This window comes from Triticum urartu, chromosome 2 (assembly GCF_003073215.2).
Source record: "Triticum urartu cultivar G1812 chromosome 2, Tu2.1, whole genome shotgun sequence".
Lineage (NCBI taxonomy): Eukaryota > Viridiplantae > Streptophyta > Magnoliopsida > Poales > Poaceae > Triticum > Triticum urartu.
In genome coordinates this window covers 60,686,408-60,706,869 of record NC_053023.1, presented here as the reverse complement: position 1 = coordinate 60,706,869, position 20,462 = coordinate 60,686,408, and the positions used below count along the sequence as shown (strand labels likewise).

The 20,462-nt window shown below is 48.2% G+C and overlaps 1 protein-coding gene across 1 annotated transcript; it reads left to right on the top strand.

Moving 5' to 3' along the window:
- The first annotated feature begins 645 nt into the window (after positions 1–645).
- Positions 646–5,914, top strand: LOC125535746 (probable GTP-binding protein OBGC1, chloroplastic). The gene is made up of 7 exons (XM_048698821.1): positions 646–2,099; positions 3,584–3,857; positions 4,035–4,326; positions 4,429–4,588; positions 5,187–5,295; positions 5,389–5,514; positions 5,590–5,914. Exons 1-6 carry the CDS (start codon positions 718–720, stop codon positions 5,482–5,484), a joined length of 2,313 nt encoding a protein of 770 aa, XP_048554778.1. The 5' UTR covers positions 646–717; the 3' UTR covers positions 5,485–5,514; positions 5,590–5,914.
- The last annotated feature ends 14,548 nt before the right edge of the window (positions 5,915–20,462 follow it).

Sequence of the window (20,462 nt, the reverse complement as noted above, 5' to 3'; positions counted from 1 at the left end):
TTAAGCTGTTGGTCTGATTTATTGATCTTAATAGCTAAGTAGACCATTGACGATGCTAACGGTAGGCGGGACAATAATGTTGAACAAGTCTGATCATGGGAGTTCGGCTATCGAAGGGTGACCCTCTTACCAAACATCCAAGACAAAGAGTAATATCACACTACTATTTGACCAAAGGCATTTCAACTACTTGTCATGAACTGAACCCTCGTGCGTCTAACAATCTTATCATAGGGAAACACCATTTACTTTTCTCGTAGCTTTAATTACTTTAGTGCAATATAATTTGTTCTACGGAACAAAGAATGAAATGAGCATTACAAATCCCTGTCTCTCGAGTATGGAATTCTCTCTATGGTTGTGTAGTTCTCCAGCAATATGCGTGGGAATCTCACCTAAGTCCAGTGACACCCTAAGTGCGACGAAACGCCAACAATAACGCTCGTGTGGATTCCTTGTGGGATCAACATAAACTTTGGAGTGCTGTGAGAAATCCCTACGACTCTGTCACCTCGCACGGCCACACACGGGTAGACCACTTCCACGCCAACTATTTCACCGCGGTCAGCCGTACGATCTCGGCACCGACGGTCGGATCGCATATCACCAAGCAGGCCAAACAAGTCACCCGCACACAAAACCTCACTCACTCCTTATCCGCTCCACTGAAGCAAGAAAAAAACCAACGGAAAATCTCGGCTCGAGCGGCTGCAGAGAATGGCGCCGGCCGCCGTCGCCGCCGCGGCCTTCCCCTTCCGCCTCTTCTCCGCCGAGGCCGCCCGCCGGACCGCGAAGGGCGGCCGGGGCAAGCGCGGCTCCGCCAGGCCCGTCAAGTCCCCTCCGCTTCCCCCCGCCTTGTCGTCCGCGAACGTCATCGGCCGCAGCGCGACCACGTTCACCCGCCTCCCTCTCCGCGACGCCGCCCCCGAGTCCGCGGAGGTCCCCCTCGAGCGGTTCCCGACCGCGCCGGGCAGCCCCGAGCGCGCAGCCCCCGCATTGCCGCGCGGGATTGTCCAGCGGTTGGGCGTGGAGCAGGACGACGAGGATGAGGATGGAGAGGTGGGCCTCGGCCGCCGTGGGGCTACCGCCGTCCGCCGGCTGCCTCTGCGAGACTCGAAGGGTGGCGGCGAGCGGGCCGCAGTCGGGCAATTCGATGCGCGCGCGGCCAGGAGGGGCCTGAATAATGGTCGCGCCATCTCGCGTCAAATGGTCGAACACCCTGGGGACGAGGGGGAGGAGGAGGAGGAGTTCGTCGTCACCCGCTTGGACATCTTCGAGGGCAGTAAGGGGAGGAAAGCTCGGGCTGTTCCGCCCGAGGAGCTCGACGAGGACGATGGCGCCGTCATGTTCGACCCGGACTACGGCGTCGACAGCGACGACGAAGACGACGAGGAATTCGTCACGGCGGCAAACGAGTGGTCTCCAGCAGGCGACGCGATTGCAAGCACGAAGCTCGACGAGCTGGAGTACGACGGGGAGGACGACGACGACGCGGAGGTTGTGGTGTACCACCCAGACGACGACGAGGAAGAGGAGGAGGAGGAGGAGGAGGTCGGCGTGTTTGAGGGCAGCGCCCACGACGATGACGACGACGACGACGAAGGGGAGGAAGCGGAGGGGGAGGTGAAGGAGAAGGGGGTGCCCGCCGTGATGCGGTGCTTCGACACGGCCAGGATATACTCCAAGGCCGGCGACGGCGGCAACGGCGTGGTGGCCTTCCGGCGCGAGAAGTACGTGCCGCACGGCGGGCCGTCGGGCGGCGACGGCGGCCGCGGGGGCAACGTGTACGTGGAGGTGGACGGGGACATGAACTCGCTGCTGCCGTTCCGCAAGTCGCTGCACTACCGCGCCGGCCGTGGCGCGCACGGCCAGGGGTCGCAGATGGCCGGAGCCAAGGGCGAGGACGTCGTGGTGAAGGTGCCGCCTGGAACGGTGGTCCGGTCGGCCGCCGGCGACATAGAGCTCCTCGAGCTGATGAAGCCCGGGCAGCGAGCGCTGCTCCTCCCCGGTGGCCGCGGCGGCCGTGGCAACGCCGCGTTCAAGACGGGGACAAACAAGGTGCCCAGGATTGCAGAGAAGGGGGAGAAAGGCCCTGAAATGTATGCTATCTCTCCCTTCATTAAAGATTATTTAGGCTGGTCATAGTGGGGAGTAACATATACTAGTATCATGCATATGATACTAGTGTATGATACTATCTCCATAGTGCATAGTAACATAGAGTAGTATTATAGATGGTCATATTTATTGCCATGCATGACACAAAGTAGCATAGCATTTAACATGATATGGTATCTACCTATGTTACTCTAACCCTCTCTCTCCTCTTTAATTATGTGCCACATAAGCATGTTTACTAGTCCCAAGTGCATGTTACCGGTTATATTACTCCCACTATGGCCAGCCTTAGACTAGCCACAATGGAGAGTAACATACACTAGTAACATACACGTTTCCCTAGACTATGTTACTACCTTCATAGTGGGTAGTAACTTAAGTGTGGTAACATGCAATGATTCATTTATTAGGTTATAGACTCATATTGCATTGGGACATGTGATGTTACAGTAACTAGCTAAGTTACTACAACTCCCTCTCTCCTCATTAACTCATTGCCATATAAGCAAGTTTGCTGAGTTGGACTCGATGTTACTGCTGAAGTTACTCCCACTGTGGCTAGTCTTATGCTTCAGCTTCATTGTTTGTTTAATTGTCGACGCAATCTCTGACAAATGATTAGCACCTGGACATTGGATTAGGGATCTTAGATTAGGAAGAAAATATTGTTATTAGTGAAATCATACCAATGATGAATCCAATTCTGGTCAAAATGTGGTTTCAGTTGCCTTTAGGAATAGCCTTACCAGTTGCCAATTATTATTAGCCACATATATAATTACTTGATATTGTCAATGTCCTGTCCAGAATTCCTCAATTCCTGGTGCACTCATCCTATCTGCAAGTTCAATCGCCAACGGCGATCGGGCCATGGATAAAAAATGTCTGGGGCAGCAGAATAAGTACTGCTCACAGTTTCATTTGCTTACCCTTTGCTGATAATGAGCAGAGCTGTAGCCACAGCTTCTAGCCAAGACACTAAAAAGAACAAACAACCTGATGTCCATCAACTGCCATTCATGTTGTACCGCAGGCTTAAGTATGATATTATTTGGAACACTCAGAAATTGGACAGAGACTGCTTGGGTGCACTGCTATGTAATATCACCACAGTTGAAATATTGTGTATTTGCATATATGCATGATGGAAAAAGAGAAGCTTCTTCTACCATGCAAATTCTGTAGGGATATTAGCGTGCTATAAAGTCATCAAAGTGAAATCAAACTCCACAATGAGGATTGAAGGTCATCGCAGTGAACAACTTTAGCCTTAGTAATTGTCCAGGAAAGATTTAGTTCTAATCATGATTAAAACCTGAATCTTGAGATCACGTACTGTCACAACCTGATGTTCCTGTTCTACCTTTTTATCAGAATCCCCTAGTTTCATTGCTTGATTATTTGTAATGGGTCTAATCTAGCTCTGCTTTTGCTAACATTATGTCCTTTCTGGGATCGCTGGTAGGTGGCTTGATTTGGAGCTAAAGTTGGTTGCTGATGTGGGAATTGTAGGAGCTCCAAATGCTGGAAAGAGCACTCTTTTGAGTGCTATTAGTGCTGCCAAGCCAACTATAGCCAACTACCCCTTTACCACATTGCTACCAAATCTTGGAGTAGTCTCATTAGATTTTGATGCTACGATGGTAGTTGCAGACCTTCCTGGCTTGCTGGAAGGTGCTCATCGTGGGTATGGTTTGGGCCATGAGTTTTTAAGACACAGTGAGAGATGTTCAGTCTTGGTATGTTCTTTTTCCTGCATCCTCCCTTACTACTGAACTATATTTGAGTGCATATCACTTACGTTATTGATATAAAATATCTCTTATGTTTAAGGTTTTTTAATGCGCGAATTTTATGAGATTGGAAATCTATGTATGGCTTGCTGACTTTTTTTTCTTCTGTGTTTGTGATCTTAGGTGCATGTAGTTGATGGTTCAGGAGAACAACCAGAATATGAGTACGAGGCTGTCCGTTTGGAACTGGAGTTATTTAGCCCAGCTTTGGTTGACAAACCTTATATAGTGGTGTACAATAAGATGGATCTTCCAGAGGCATCTGACAGATGGAATTCGTTCAGGGAAAAGCTACAGGCTCAAGGTTTTGAGCCTTACTGCATTAGTGCATTAAACAGGCAAGGAACACAAGATGTTGTTTATTCTGCCTACAAGATTCTACAGAAAGAGAGGCAAAGGGTGAAAGAAGTCGAAGGTGCTTTACACCTTATATTTGCTGTTTGTCAGATTACAGATGTAGCCAGTAGTCTGGGTTTCCAATTTAGATGTTTTTCTTGATACTGTATGTTTTGTGCAGAATGGAATAACACTCAAAATCTGAATCATGTGGCCGATGCAATAAAACGGGAAAGGAGTTCTGCCATGAATGATTTTGAGATTGTTCATGACAAGGGCGCAAATACATGGACTGTTGTTGGAGCCGGAATTGAACGGTTTGTTCAGATGACCAATTGGGAGTAAGTACCTTATTTTTCAGTGTTATTCTTAGCAAGCTCATCTGCAAGAGTTATTATTTTTCAGACTACATTGGTTGTTAGTTATCCGCATTGATCTCTCTTTACTCTTTAGCATAATAAATTATGCAGTGGCTGTAACACAGTTTTGGATTTCCCCACTGAAGTTTGAATAGATTAATCAGCTCATCTGTACATTTCCGCGCGGAGATTTCTGTATCTGTTTCCATAATACTATATTTGAACAAAAGGCTGTTAGCAGCAATATACAAATAAGATGGTTCTTTCTTGATAATGTAAACCTGAGATATCTTTTGGTGAATTGAAATCTTTAACCCTTTTTTTGTAATTTATTTATGACTGGAAAGGCTAGTTTAAGAATAATCTCCGCAAGCATTTATCTCATGTCTTTGTCACCTTTGTTATTCCAAGCTTGTTCTAAACTGTTTGTCGATGCAAATAAATTTTTACACTTCAGAAACAGTGCAGTGTGCAAAGTCTGGCTGGGCAGTTGTATCTCATATTGATAGATTTACATTTAATTTTTGAATAATTTTTTCGATTGATCGAAATTCCCAAGTAACCCCTTCTCCTGATGCAGTTACACGGAGTCCTTGAAAAGATTCCAGCATGTTTTGGAGGCATGCGGTGTCAACAAAACTCTTGTCAAACTTGGAGTTAAGGAGGGCGATACGGTAGTTATTGGTGAGGTATGTATGCCTAGCCCTTCTTTCTGGCCAGTGACTGAACTTTGAGACAACGCAAATGGATATATCAGATATAACTAGGTCCTTTCTCCACAGATGGAAATGTTTTGGAACGAAGAGCCCAAGCGGGTCGCGGCGAGGACGATGATCTCAAGAGAAGACGATGCCGTCAGATGGCCTAAATTCAGTTAGATGAGGCGATAATCCTCGACAGCGGCAGAGGTAAGTTCTGATGGAACTGCGCACGATCACGGTATGTGTAACAAACTGAACATTACAGTGACTTATCGCTCACAGGTGGACACATCAAGCGCAAGGGGAAAGGCAATTTCCGGTGCACGGTTCTGCCATCTCTGCGGCACGGGTAGCGGCTACTGGCAGCTGGTTTTCTCAGACACCGGGCACGATAGAGGCACTCTGTTGAATCACTGGTCAGGCAGGTACATGACCACCGATCGGATTGATTTCGAACAGTTCTAGCTGGATAGCTGTGCAGAGCAGAGTTCTTGACTGGGTAGCAACTAGTTTTTGTTTTGTTGCTCCATTTTAGCATACATTGTAGTTGTAACATTGGGTGATCCCACCTCCAGTAATGAAATTTTGCAAACTGTGATTACTTTCATGCAAGTCATGTTCTAGTATGGTTGACTGTTGTTTCTCTCTCTGGTAACTAAAATCAAGACACTTGATTTCTGATAAATGATATCGGAGGGAGCTCTTTTTGTCCAAAAAAAAAACTAACATGAGATCCATGGCATGCAGTGCAGGAACTTGACGGCAACGCGTCTAGCTAGTTTTAACAAACCTGTTTCATCATCTTGCGCTGAAGTCTTGCTACCAAGGTCTTGGTAATCCACTTTAACTGAGCAGTTCAGTTAGAAGGGATGCGGGACGCAAATTACCACAGGAGGGAGCAGTCCAACGCCAGGTGCAGCGCCGCTCCACTTTAACGCCAGGAGCCGTCCGACCAGCTCTCCCCAGTGCCACTCCACCATCCGCCTTGGCACGTACACCCTCCGACCCCCACACTTCAAAGTCTCCATCTCAATACGCTTGCCGATGCCTGATCGACGTGCAGCAGACTACAGAATAATCTCATTAATTCTGAATAATGAAAATTTTGCACGAGAAAGTATACACATGTCCTGGGGGTTTGGTTTCATTTTAGAATGAATTCCATTTTTTTACACCTAAGCTTCACGTTCGTGACAAGAAATACCCCGTTTAGTAGAGTTTTCACATTTTTATTCAATTTAAGCAAACTCGTTGATGAGTGCGTCTCTCCTTTCAATTTATAAGCAAACTCGTTGATGAGCATTTCTCTCCTTCCAGTAGCGGTGGACTCACCCGGCGACCTGCTCTCCGGTGGTTTGAATTCTGGTCATTGGCCGGGACGAAATCTTTACTCGGCTTGCCGATGCTGGCAGTGACGACTTCTGCGGATGACATATTCTCCTTGGGAGCGCTATCATGGTCCTGATCCAGGGCCGGGCGGGCAAAACCCAGGGCCCTGTGCGAAACTAAAAAATGGGGCCCTATCTCACTAAACAAATCTAAGGATCAACAGACTGATTATCGAATGACACCAGCGGTGCTTCTTTTCTAACCACACCATATCTGCCAATAAGTGCATGCGTTAATGTTTTGCAATTAGACAAACCATCTGACTCACCTAGTTTCGGGTCCTGTCCAGTTGAACTGCTACACTGTGAGTGTGATCTTTGACCGAGGAGGTAAGAATCGATCTCTAACAAAGACACGAAGCACCAAGAGTTAATTGGGAAATTAGAAATTAGGAGTAGGAACCGAGCTACAAAGAAACTTTACCATTCATAAAGCACCTGGAGGCTGGAATCGGTCACAGATTGATCCGACGAGTCTAAAATTTGGGAAAGGAAACGAACAAGAAGGCAACAATGGCAACAGCCTGAATCCGATCGGTGAGGCGAAGGACATCTGTTTCCTGCAGGGTTTGGTTTGGTGTTGCGTGATCGCTTGGACGCCCGGATCGCCGACGCCCGACGCGACTGCAGAGTTTGGTTTGGTGTAGCGTGATCGCTCGGTCGCCTACGGCCCGGCACCGACAAGACTGCAGTTATGGACGGTTTCCAGATGGAGACGCTCCCGATTCCGTCTTCTCGATCGACTGCTGTAGGGCGTAGGCTGCGATCTCGTTTTCTTTTTTTGACGGAAGATCCTGTTTCCATCGATCGAGCAGTTTAGATCGAGCACCAGGCACGAGCGCTCGATGGCCTCCACTCACGCCCAGCTCGAGAGCCCAGTGGCCTCGTATGGTTTGGAGAGCCCAGTGGCCCCGTACTAGGCCTACATACAAAATTTGGGGCCCGCTAAAATTATGGGCCCTGTGCGGGTCGCACGTTTGGGACAACTATGGGCCCGACCCTGTCCTGATCATGTCCCTCCTCGAGTGTCGCGGGAAACCCTTGCTTCGGTTCTCGTGGTGGCGGCATCACGACGCCGTTCCCTTCATGATGGTGTTGCCTTTGCTGCTTGCGGAGTCCTCGGAGCTGGAGTTTGGTGCGTCTCGTTCTGGATGTGAGTTATCTCTCAGGATATGGGCCGCCTGTTGGGGATCGTAGTAGAAATTTAGAATTTTCTACACATCACCAAGACCAATCTATGGAGTCATCTAGCAACGAGGGGAAGAGGAGTGCATCTACATACCCTTGTAGATCGCGAGCGGAAGCATTCAAGAGAACGGGGATGATGGAGTCGTACTCGTCGTGATCCAAATCACCGATGATCCTAGCGCCGAACGGACGACACCTCCGCGTTCAACACACGTACGGAGCGATGACGTCTTCCGCGCCTTGATCCAGCAAGGAAGAGGGAGAGGTTGAGGAAGAGGGCTCCAACAGCAGCACGACGGTGTGGTGGTGGTGGAGCAGCAGTACTCCGGCAGGGCTTCGACAAGTTCTTGCGGAGGAGGAGAGGTGTTGGGAAGGGGAGGCGCTGCGCCTTGGATGTGGTGTGTAGCCCTCCCCATGCCCCTCTATTTATAGGGGAAGGAGGAAGGGGGCTGGCCCCCTCTAGATGAGATCTAGAGGGGGGGGCAAGGGGAGGGGGCTTGCCCCCCAAGCAAGGGGGGCGCCCCCCTTAGGGTTTCCTCCCAACCCTAGGCTCATGGGCCCAACGGGGGGATGCGCCCAGCCCATGTAGGGCTGGTTCCCTTTCCTCTACGGCCCATTAGGCCCTCCGACAGAGGTGGCCCCTCCCGGTGGACCCCCGGAACCCCTCCGGTGGCCTCGGTACAATATCGATATGCCCCCGAACCTTTCCGGTGACCGTATGACAACTTCCTACATATAAATCTTCACCTCCGGACCATTCCGGAACTCCTCGCGACGTCCGGGGTCTCATCCGGGACTCCGAACAACATTCGGTAATCACATACAAGTCTTCCTAATAACCCTAGCGTCATCGAACCTTAAGTGTGTAGACCCTACGGGTTCGGGAACCATGCAGACATGACCGAGACAACTCTCCGGCCAATAATCAACAGCGGGATTTGGATACCCATGTTGGCTCCCACATGTTCCACGATGATCTCATCGGATGAACCACGATGTCGAGGATTCAAGCAATCCCGTATTCAATTCCCTTTGTCAATCGGTACGTTACTTGCCCGAGATTCGATCGTCGGTATCCCAATACCTCGTTCAATCTCGTTACCCGCAAGTCACTTTACTCGTTCCGTAATGCATGATCCCGTGACCAACTACTTAGTCACACTGAGCTCATTATGATGATGCATTACCGAGTGGGCCCAGAGATACCTCTCCATCATACGGAGTGACAAATCCCAGTCTCGATTCATGCCAACCAAATAGACACTTTCGGAGATACCTATAGTGTACCTTTATAGCCACCCAGTTACGTTGTGACATTTGGTACACCCAAAGCACTCCTACGGTATCCGGGAGTTGCACAATCTCATGGTCTAAGGAAATGATACTTGACACTTAGAAAAGCTCTAGCACACGAACTACACGATCTTGTGCTATGCTTAGGATTAGGTCTTGTCCATCACATCATTCTCCTAATGATGTGATCCCGTTATCAATGACATCCAATGTCCATGGTCAGGAAACCGTAACCATCTATTGATCAATGAGCTAGTCAACTAGAGGCTCACTAGGGACATGTTGTGGTCTATGTATTCACACATGTATTACGATTTCTGAATAACATAATTATAGCATGAACAATAGACAATTATCATGAACAAGGAAATATAATAATAACCATTTTATTATTGCCTCTAGAGCATATTTCCAACAGTCTCCCACTTGCACTAGAGTCAATAATCTAGTTACATTGTGATGAATTGAACACCCTTAGAGTTCTGGTGTTGATCATGTTTTGCTCGAGGAAGAGGTTTAGTCAACGGATCTGCGACATTCAGGTCCGTATGCACTTTACAAATATATATGTCTCCATTTTGAACATTTTCACGAATGGAGTTGAAGCGACGCTTGATATGCCTGGTCTTCCTGTGAAACCTGGGCTCCTTGGCAAGGGCAATAGCTCCAGTGTTGTCACAGAAGAGAGTCATCGGGCCCGACGCATTGGGAATAACTCCTAGGTCGGTAATGAACTCCTTCACCCAGATTGCTTCTTGTGCTGCCTCCGAGGCTGCCATGTACTCCGCTTCACATGTAGATCCCGCCATGACGCTTTGCTTGCAACTGCACCAGCTGACTGCCCCACCATTCAAAATATACACGTATCCGGTTTGTGACTTGGAGTCATCCAGATCTGTGTCGAAGCTAGCATCGACGTAACCCTTTACGACGAGCTCTTCGTCACCTCCATAAACGAGAAACATATCCTTAGTCCTTTTCAGGTACTTCAGGATATTCTTGACCGCTGTCCAGTGTTCCATGCCGGGATTACTTTGGTACCTTCCTACCAAACTTACGGCAAGGTTTACATCAGGTCTGGTACACAGCATGGCATACATAATAGACCCTATGGCCGAGGCATAGGGGACGACACTCATCTTTTCTCTATCTTCTGTCGTGGTCGGGCATTGAGCCGTGCTCAATCTCGTACCTTGCAATACAGGCAAGAACCCCTTCTTGGACTGATCCATATTGAACTTCTTCAATATCTTGTCAAGGTACGTACTCTGTGAAAGACCAATGAGGCGTCTCGATCTATCTCTATAGATCTTGATGCCTAATATATAAGCAGCTTCTCCAAGATCCTTCATTGAAAAACACTTGTTCAAGTAGGCCTTTATGATTTCCAAGAATTCTATATCATTTCCCATTAATAGTATGTCATCCACATATAATATGAGAAATGCTACAGAGCTCCCACTCACTTTCTTGTAAACACAGGCTTCTCCATAAGTCTGCGTAAACCCAAACGCTTTGATCATCTCATCAAATTGAATGTTCCAACTCCGAGATGCTTGCACCAGCCCATAGATTGAGCGTTGGAGCTTGCACACCTTGTCAGCATTCTTAGGATCGACAAAACCTTCCGGCTGCATCATATACAATTCTTCCTTAAGGAACCATTAAGGAATGCCGTTTTGACGTCCATTTGTCATATCTCATAATCATAGAATGCGGCAATTGCTAACATGATTTGGACGGACTTCAGCTTCGCTACGGGTGAGAAAGTCTCATCGTAGTCAACCCCTTGAACTTGTCGATAACCCTTAGCGACAAGCCGAGCCTTATAGATGGTCACATTACCATCCGCGTCTGTCTTCTTCTTAAAGATCCATTTATTTTCTATGGCTCGCCGATCATGGGGCAAGTCAGTCAAAGTCCATACTTCGTTTTCATACATGGATCCTATCTCGGATTTCATGGCTTCCAGCCATTTGTCGGAATCTGGGCCCGCCATCGCTTCTTCATAGTTCGAAGGTTCACCATTGTCCAACAACGTGTACTTGTGGACCTACGAAGTTCAGTAGCAACTTGATCTGAAGTTTCATGATCATCATCACTAACTTCCTCTCTAGTCGGTGCGCCACTCTCCGGTTCAAGAGGCAATACTTCATCAAGTTCTACTTTCCTCCCACTTACTTCTTTCGAGAGAAATTCTTTCTCTAGAAAGGATCCATTCTTGGCAACAAAGATCTTGCCTTCGGATCTGAGGTAGAAGGTATACCCAATAGTTTCTTTAGGGTATCCTATGAAGACACATTTTTCCGATTTGGGCTCGAGCTTTTCAGGTTGAAGTTTCTTCATGTAAGCATCGCATCCCCAAACTTTTAGAAACGACAGCTTAGGTTTCTTCCCAAACCATAATTCATACGGTGTCGTCTCAACGGATTTCGATGGAGCCCTATTTAAAGTGAATGTGGCAGTCTCTAAAGCATAGCCCCAAAATGACAGCGGTAGATCGGTAAGAGACATCATAGATCGCACCATATCCAATAGAGTGCGATTACGACATTTGGACACACCATTACGCTGAGGTGTTCCAGGCAGCCTGAGTTGTGAAACTATTCCACATTTCCTTAAGTGCGTGCCAAATTCGTAACTCAAATATTCTCCCCCACGATCTAATCGTAAGAACTTGATTTTTCTGTCACGTTGATTCTCAACCTCACTCTGAAATTCCTTGAACTTTTCAAAGGTCTCAGACTTGTGTTTCATTAAGTAGACATACCCATATCTACTCAAGTCATCAGTGAGGGTGAGAACATAACGATAGCCACCGCGAGCCTCAACACTCATTGGACCGCACACATCAGTATGTATGATTTCCAATAAGTTGGTTGCTCGCTCCATTGTTCCGGAGAACGGAGTCTTGGTCATTTTGCCCATGAGGCATGGTTCGCAGTGTCAAATGATTCATAATCAAGAGACTCCAAAAGTCCATCTGCATGGAGTTTCTTCATGCGTTTGACACCAATGTGACCAAGGCGGCAGTGCCACAAGTATGTGGGACTATCATTATCAACCTTACATCTTTTGGTATTCACACTATGAATATGTGTAACATCACGTTCGAGATTAAATAAGAATAAACCATTGACCAGCGGGGCATGACCATAAAACATATCTCTCATATAAATAGAACAACCATTATTCTCGGATTTAAATGAGTAGCCATCTCGTATTAAACGAGATCCTGATACAATGTTCATGCTCAAAGCTGGCACTAAATAACAATCATTGAGGTTTAAAACTAATCCCGTAGGTAAATGTAGAGGTAGCGTGCCGACGGCGATCACATCGACCTTGGAACCATTCCCGACGCGCATCGTCACCTCGTCCTTCGCCAGTCTCCGCTTATTCCGCAACTCCTGTTTTGAGTTACAAATATGAGCAACCGCACCGGTATCAAATACCCAGGAGCTACTACGAGTACTGGTAAGGTACACATCAATAACATGTATATCACACATACCTTTGGTGTTGCCGGCCTTCTTGTCCTCTAAGTACTTGGGGCAGTTCCGCTTCCAGTGACCACTTCCCTTGCAATAAAAAACACTCAGTCTCGGGCTTGGGTCCATTCTTTGGCTTCTTCCCGACAGCTTGCTTATCGGGCGCGGAAACCCCCTTGTCGTCCTTCTTGAAGTTCTTTTTACCCTTGCCCTTCTTGAACTTAGTGGTTTTATTCACCATCAACACTTGATGTTCCTTTTTGATTTCCACCTCCGCTGATTTCAGCATTGAATATACCTCAGGAATGGTCTTTTCCATCCCCTGCATATTGAAGTTCATCACAAAGCTCTTGTAGCTAGGTGGGAGCGACTGAAGGATTCTGTCAACGACCGCATCATCCGGGAGATTAACTCCCAGCTGAGACAAGCGGTTGTGCAACCCAGACATTTTGAGTATGTGCTCGCTGACGGAACTATTCTCCTCCATCTTACAACTGTAGAACTTGTCGGAGACTTCATATCTCTTGACCCGGGCATGAGCTTGGAAAACCATTTTCAGCTCTTGGAACATCTCATATGCTCCGTGTTGCTCAAAACGCTTCTGGAGCCCCGGTTCTAAGCTGTAAAGCATGCCGCACTGAACCAGGGAGTAATCATCAGCACGGGACTGCCAAGCGTTCATAACGTCTTGGTTTGCTGGGGGTGGTGCTTCACCTAGCGGTGCTTCAAGGACATATGCTTTCTTGGCATCTATGAGGATGATCCTCAAGTTCCGGACCCAGTCCGTATAGTTGCTACCATCGTCTTTCAGCTTGGTTTTCTCTAGGAACGCGTTGAAGTTGAGGACAACATTAGCGTGGGCCATTTGATCTACAAGACATATTGTAAAGATTTTAGACTAAGTTCATGATAATTAAGTTCATCTAATCAAATTATTTAATGAACTCCCACTCAAATAGACATCCCTCTAGTCATCTAAGTGATACATGATCCGATTCAACTAGGCCATGTCCGATCATCACGTGAGACGGACTAGTCATCATCGGTGAACATCTTCATGTTGATCGTATCTTCTACACGACTCATGTTCGACCTTTCGGTCTTCCGTGTTCCAAGGCCATGTCTGTACATGCTAGGCTCGTCAAGTCAACCTAAGTGTTTTGCGTGTGTAAATCTGGCTTACACCCATTGTATGCGAACTTTAGAACCTATCACACCTGATCATCACGTGGTGCTTCGGAACAACAGACCTTAGCAACGGTGCACAGTTAGGGGGAACACTTTCTTGAAATTATTGTGAGGGATCATCTTATTTATGCTACCGTCGTTCTAAGCAAATAAGATGTAAAACATGATAAACATCAGATGCAATCAAATAGTGACATGATATGGCCAATATCATTTTGCTCCTTTTTGATCTCCATCTTCGGGGCGCCATGATCATCGTCGTCACCGGCATGACACCATGATCTCCATCATCATGATCTCCATCATCGTGTCTTCATGAAGTTGTCTCGTCAACTATTACTTCTACTACTATGGCTAACGGTTAGCGATAAAGTAAAGTAATTACATGACATATAAGTTGACACGCAGGTCATAAATAAATTAAGACAACTCCTATGGCTCCTGCCAGCTGTCATACTCATCGACATGCAAGTCGTGATTCCTATTACAAGAACATGATCAATCTCATACATCACATATATCATTCATTATATGTGAAACTTCGTGTTAGATCTACTCTTGTACTATAGGCTAGCTTTTAGGGTTTAGCCTCTCTGATCTCGTGGTAGATCTACTCTTGTACTACCCATATCATCAATATTAATCAAGCAGGACGTAGGGTTTTACCTCCATCGAGAGGGCCCGAACCTGGGTAAAACTTCGTGTCCCTTGCCTCCTGTTACCATCCGGCCTAGACGCACAGTTCGGGACCCCCTACCCGAGATCTGCCAGTTTTGACACCGACATTGGTGCTTTCATTGAGAGTTCCTCTGTGTCGTCGCCATCAGGAAGGATGCCTTGCCCTGTCTTTAAAGACGGCACCGTTGCTAAGGGAGCTTTGGCTGTCAGCCAAACCCTCCAGCTAGGTGGTTTTCTTATGACCGCCTGTTCGGCTTCTGTGTCGACGATGACCTCTCGAGCCATCGAAAACAATCTCCATGTCAGCTCGGAACTCGCCGAGCAGTTAGATCCAATGGAGCTCTCCTCCATAAACGAGCTCTTGGATCGCTTCGCCGCCCTGGGAGTCGCTACGGATTACGACCAGATTGGGCCTAAACCCGATCTGAGAGAGATTAACTCTCCCCAAGTCACCCACCACGTTGCCGTGGTAGAGGGACAGTGCGGGGACCCTTCATCTATTTTAAGGACTCGTTACATCTGGATTCCCGATCCCTCCAAGCCGGATACCCGCGGAGGGGAGAATATCACTCAAGACCTGAATTTAGAGTCAGGCGACGGACTGGATTCATTGGACAACATCCAGGAATCCAAATTTTCGAGTTCGGAAATTCCTCGGCCTCTGAGCCTCAGATGGGGTGAGGCTTCGGATTCAATTCCACCCACCCACCCGAACATTAGCGATCTATCCCAAATTAGGCAAGAGCCCGAAGAAACAGTACATCATTACTGGGCCAGATTCCTCCTGGTTATGAACAGGATAAAGGACTGCCGCGAGGAAGACGCGATTTCATTCTTCTGCAATAATTGCACGGACAAGGGAATCCTCAACGCCATAAGTCGCCGTGATATTACACGCTTCGCTGACTTGGCGTCCATAGTATGAAAGTACTATGCGATGGAAAGCGCTTGGAAAACCGAAATAAAATTTTGGGACAATCCGGCCCTGAATGCAAACCCAGTCCGAAATAAAAGGGTACATCATCGCCAGACACCCGGGTCAAACACCAAAAAGCAAAAACTCTCTACAGGACATGGAACCGTATTGGAAGGATGGCTTAATGGACCCTGTAAAATTCATAGTACAGAGGACGCCACACCAACTCACAGCCTTAGAGCATGTTGGATACTCCGGCAGGTGGCCAAAATTGGCGAAAATCTCCTAATTCCGGAGGCCAAAGAAAGCCACCCCAGAGACACCAGTACGGTATTAACAGTCTTCGAGACTTTCGCATCAAATAATATGCGAAAAAGGACGCTCCGCAGCCTTGCCGAAGTCTACCAAGTAGCAACAATAAATCCATGGAGTGACACGGCTATTACCTTTAGCGCCAGTGATGAACCTAAATTCCGAACAGCCCGAGCACCAGCCGCATTGGTCCTTAGTCCAATAGTGGACGGCTTTCGTCTTACCAAGGTACTCATGGACGGCGGCAGTGGATTGAACCTCATTTATGAGGAAACCCTGCAAAAAATGGAAATAGACTGGAACCGCATTGAGCGAAGCAGCACAACCTTTAGAGGAATAATCCCCAGTCGGGAAGCGCGCTGTACAGGAAAAATCACACTAGATGTGGTGTTTGGCACGCCGGATAATTACAGGTCCGAAGAGGTCACGTTCCATGTGGCTCCGTTCAGCAGCGGTTATCACACTCTGCTAGGGCGGGAAGCGTTTACAATCTTCCAAGCAATACCCCATTACGGATACATGAAGCTCAAGATGCCCGGGCCCAACGGGATCATCACTCTCGCTAGTGATCCGGACATAGCACTCCGCGCCGAAAACAAGACAGCCGCACTGGCCCTTCAGGCACTATCCGAAGCCCTAGCGGCTGAGGAACTGACTGCGCTTCCCTCCACGGTGAATAGAGACGACGTGGTACTCGACAAAAGATCCAAGTCCACCTCCTTTAAACCGGCGGACAAAATAGTCAAATTCCAGGTCCATCCAACGGACCCCAATAAAACAGCTTCCATCGGGGCACATTTAAACCCTGATGTAGACGCCGCACTGCGAGAGTTCCTACGAGAGAACTGGGACATTTTCGCCTGGCACCCTTCAGACATGCCAGGAATCCCACGCAGGCTGGCCGAGCATAGCTTAAATATCCAAACAGGATTCAAACCTGTCAAATAGGCTCTTCGGCGTTTTTCCAAACCTAAGAGACAGGCCATGGGAGAGGAGCTAGCAAAGCTATTGGAGGCCGGATTCACCAGAGACATAAAACATCCGGACTGGCTAGCAAACCTGGTGATGGTACCAAAGAAGGACAAATCCTGGCACTTGTGTGTTGATTTTAAAGACCTTAACAAGGCTTGCCCAAAGGATCCCTTCCCCCTCCCCCGCATTGATCAAATTATCGATGCTACCGCAGGACACGATTCGTTGTGTTTCCTCGACGCATATTCCGGCTACCATCAAATCAAGATGGCAGAACCAGACCATGCCACAACGGCATTTATCACACCATACGGCCCATTCTGCTTCAACATGATGCCCTTCGAGCTCAAAAACGCCAGCGCAACATATCAGCGCATGATTCAGACATGTTTGGCAAGCCAGATCGGCAAAACAGTGGAGGCATATGTAGATGATGTGGTCGTCAAAACAAGACATGTTGAATCTCTAGTAGACGACTTGAGGCTCACATTTGATAACCTCTGAACATACGACATCAAGCTCAACCCGGAAAAATGCGTTTTCGGCGTTCCAGCCGGAAAGCTCTTGGGCTTCATTGTATCCGGTAGAGGAATTGAAGCAAATCCAGCCAAGATCCGAGCTCTGTCACAGCTGGATATCCCAAAGGACCTCAAACAAATACAAAAGTTAACCGGATGCGTGGCGGCTCTCAGCCGCTTTATCTCCCGCTTGGGAGAAAAGGCCCTACCCCTTTACCGCCTCCTTCGGCGCACCGAACACTTCGAATGGACGGATGCAGCCACGGCCGGACTCGACGAAATAAAAGCCATTTTGGCAACAAATCCAGTCCTGGCCGCGCCAAACATTGGCGGACCAATGCTATTGTACATTGCAGCAACACATCAGGTTGTAAGCGCAGTGCTCGTCGTCGAACGAGAAATGGACGGACACAAATTCCCCCTTCAAAAGCCGGTCTATTATGTGTCCACTGTCCTCACTCCCTGCAAATCACGGTACCCGCATTATCAAAATATTGCGTACGCGGTATTCATGGCATCTCGGAAGCTACGACACTACTTTCAAGAGTGTTCAATAACAGTAGCCTCGGAAGTACCACTTAACGATATTATAAACAACCGTGACGCAACAGGCCGGATTGCAAAATGGGCCATTGAGCTCCTCCCGTTCGACATAACTTATAAGCCACGGCGAGCCATCAAGTCGCAAGTTTTGGCCGACTTCGTCGCAGAATGGACGGAGGCCGAACTCCCTAAAGAGTACGACACATATTCAAATTGGATCATGCATTTCGACGGCTCCAAGATGTTGGCCGGACTGGGGGCTGGCGTCGTTTTGACGTCCCCCACAGGAGACACAATTCAATACGTACTCCAGATTATGTACACAGACTCCAACAATGCAGCCGAATATGAGGCCCTTTTACATGGTCTCCGGATGGCAGTATCCATGGGCATTCAACGCCTAGAGGTGCGCGGGGACTCGAACCTCGCAATATCCCAAATAAATGGAGACTTCGACGCCAAGGATCCAAAGATGGCAGCTTACCGCAACGCCGTCCTAAAAATGTCGGCTCGGTTTGAAGGGCTTGAATTTCACCACATAGCCCGGGAAAATAATCAGGCGGCAGATGTCCTGGCACGCATCGGCACAAAACGTGATGTAGTCCCCCCCAACATCTTCTTGGAAAGGCTGTTCAAGCCATCCGTAGTATGGGAAGGGGAGCCACTCAACAACAGCCCGGACCTAACCGCACTGCCCGACACCGAACATTCTGACACAATCGGCGGCTCTGCCAATGAAATAACACCTTCAGCCCACGAAATAATGGCCGTCATCGCCCAGTGGACAGAACCATTCCTCGCCTACCTTATTAGGCAGGAACTCCCCAAGGACCAAAATGAAGCACGCTGCATAGTGCGGCGATCCAAAGCCTACAAAGTCCACGAGGGAGAGCTTTATAAGAAAAGCACTACCGGAGTCCTTCAAAGGTGCATCTCCGAAGAGGAAGGGCGGAACCTCCTGGCTGAAATTCATGCCGGACTCGGCGGTCATCACGTTGCAGCTCGGTCCCTTGTGAGCAAGGCCTTTCGTACAGGCTTTTACTGGCCGACGGCCCGGGCATACGCCCAGGACTTAGTCCAACGATGCACCGGTTGCCAGCTCTTTGCAAACCAAAGCCATATGCCACCCACCGCCCTCCAAACTATCCCCATCACTTGGCCCTTCGCGGTCTGGGGGCTTGATATGGTTGGACCCCTTAAAGGCGGAACCCACAAGCAAAAATACTTACTGGTCATGGTGGATAAGTTCACCAAATGGATAAAAGCCAAGCCTGTTAAGACGGCCGAATCCGGACCTGTGATAGACTTTATATCCGGGGTTGTACACCGTTACGGCATCCCCCACAGCATCATCACCGATAACGGCACGAACTTTACGGCCGACGAGGTAAAACTCTGGTGCAAAAACATGGGCATCAAGCTCGATTATGCTTCCGTCTATCACCCACAAACTAACGGCCAGGTCGAACGTGCAAATGGTCTTATCATGAGCGGCATTAAACCCATATTAGTGCGGTCCCTCAAGGAATCTAACACGCACTGGGTAGAGGAGCTCGACTCCGTACTCTAGGGGCTGCGGACCACGCCGAATCGCACCATCGGATACACACCATTCTTTATGGTGTACGGCGCAGAGGCAGTTCTGCCTTGCGACATAATTCATGACTCACCTCGAGTGCGCATGTACGAAGAAAGAGAAGCCGAGCTCGATCGGCAGGACAGTTTGGACGCATTGGGGGAGGAGCATGACATGGCAAAAGCCCGTTCCGCATTCTATCAATAGCAGGCTTGAAGATACCAAAGCAGAGAAGTACGGGCCAAAAATTATAACGTTGGCGAATTAGTTCTACGCCTGCCGGACAAGAAAAAGGACAAACTCAAGCCCAAGTGGGAAGGTCCCTTCATAATTGACCAAGTCCTGACTGGTGAAGCGTACCACCTGTGAAGTGCATCGGATAACTGACTCGAGCCGAACCCATGGAACGCAGCCCGTCTCCGAAGATTCTATGCCTAGCGCCGGACTCTGTGTTCGTCTCCTTCCTCTGTCCATTTTTTATATACTTTCTGTCTTACATTCCTCTTCCTCTCTCTCTCTCTCTCTCTCTCTCTTATAGCCTTTAAAAGCTCATAAAGTGACGCGCTATCCGCGCTCATTAAACTTGGGGGCTTCTTTAAACAGAAGCTTATTTATATGGGCTTCACGCCCAACACATGCGTCACACTTCCGCATGTACCTTTTATTCACCATTATATGCATCGATATGACTTAAGTTTTGGCCAAGCTGGGTTGCCTGGCTCTTGTGCTTACCCCTACGTTCCCGATTGTTCGGCTAGGTGGTAAAGGGAGCACCTCTGCGATTGTTACTGCCGGGTCCGCCGGACGTGTACCTCAGACTGGGTGAAGCCGAAAGCTAGCGTTCTTAAGGGAATATTCGGTCGTTGAACTAAAGATGATCTTTTTTTATTTATCTATATGCCCCCAGATGTTTTCCTGCGTTTCTTTTCGCAGCATGGACATGCACTTTAGGGCATGCCTCCCAGGGAAAGGAACCCCTAACGGAACTATTCTCCCTGGAAGATGTTTCTTACTAACCATGTAATATAACATAACTAGTCGGGCACTTGTCTGTTCACGCACTAATGACCCCTACGCCTGGTCTCCATGCAT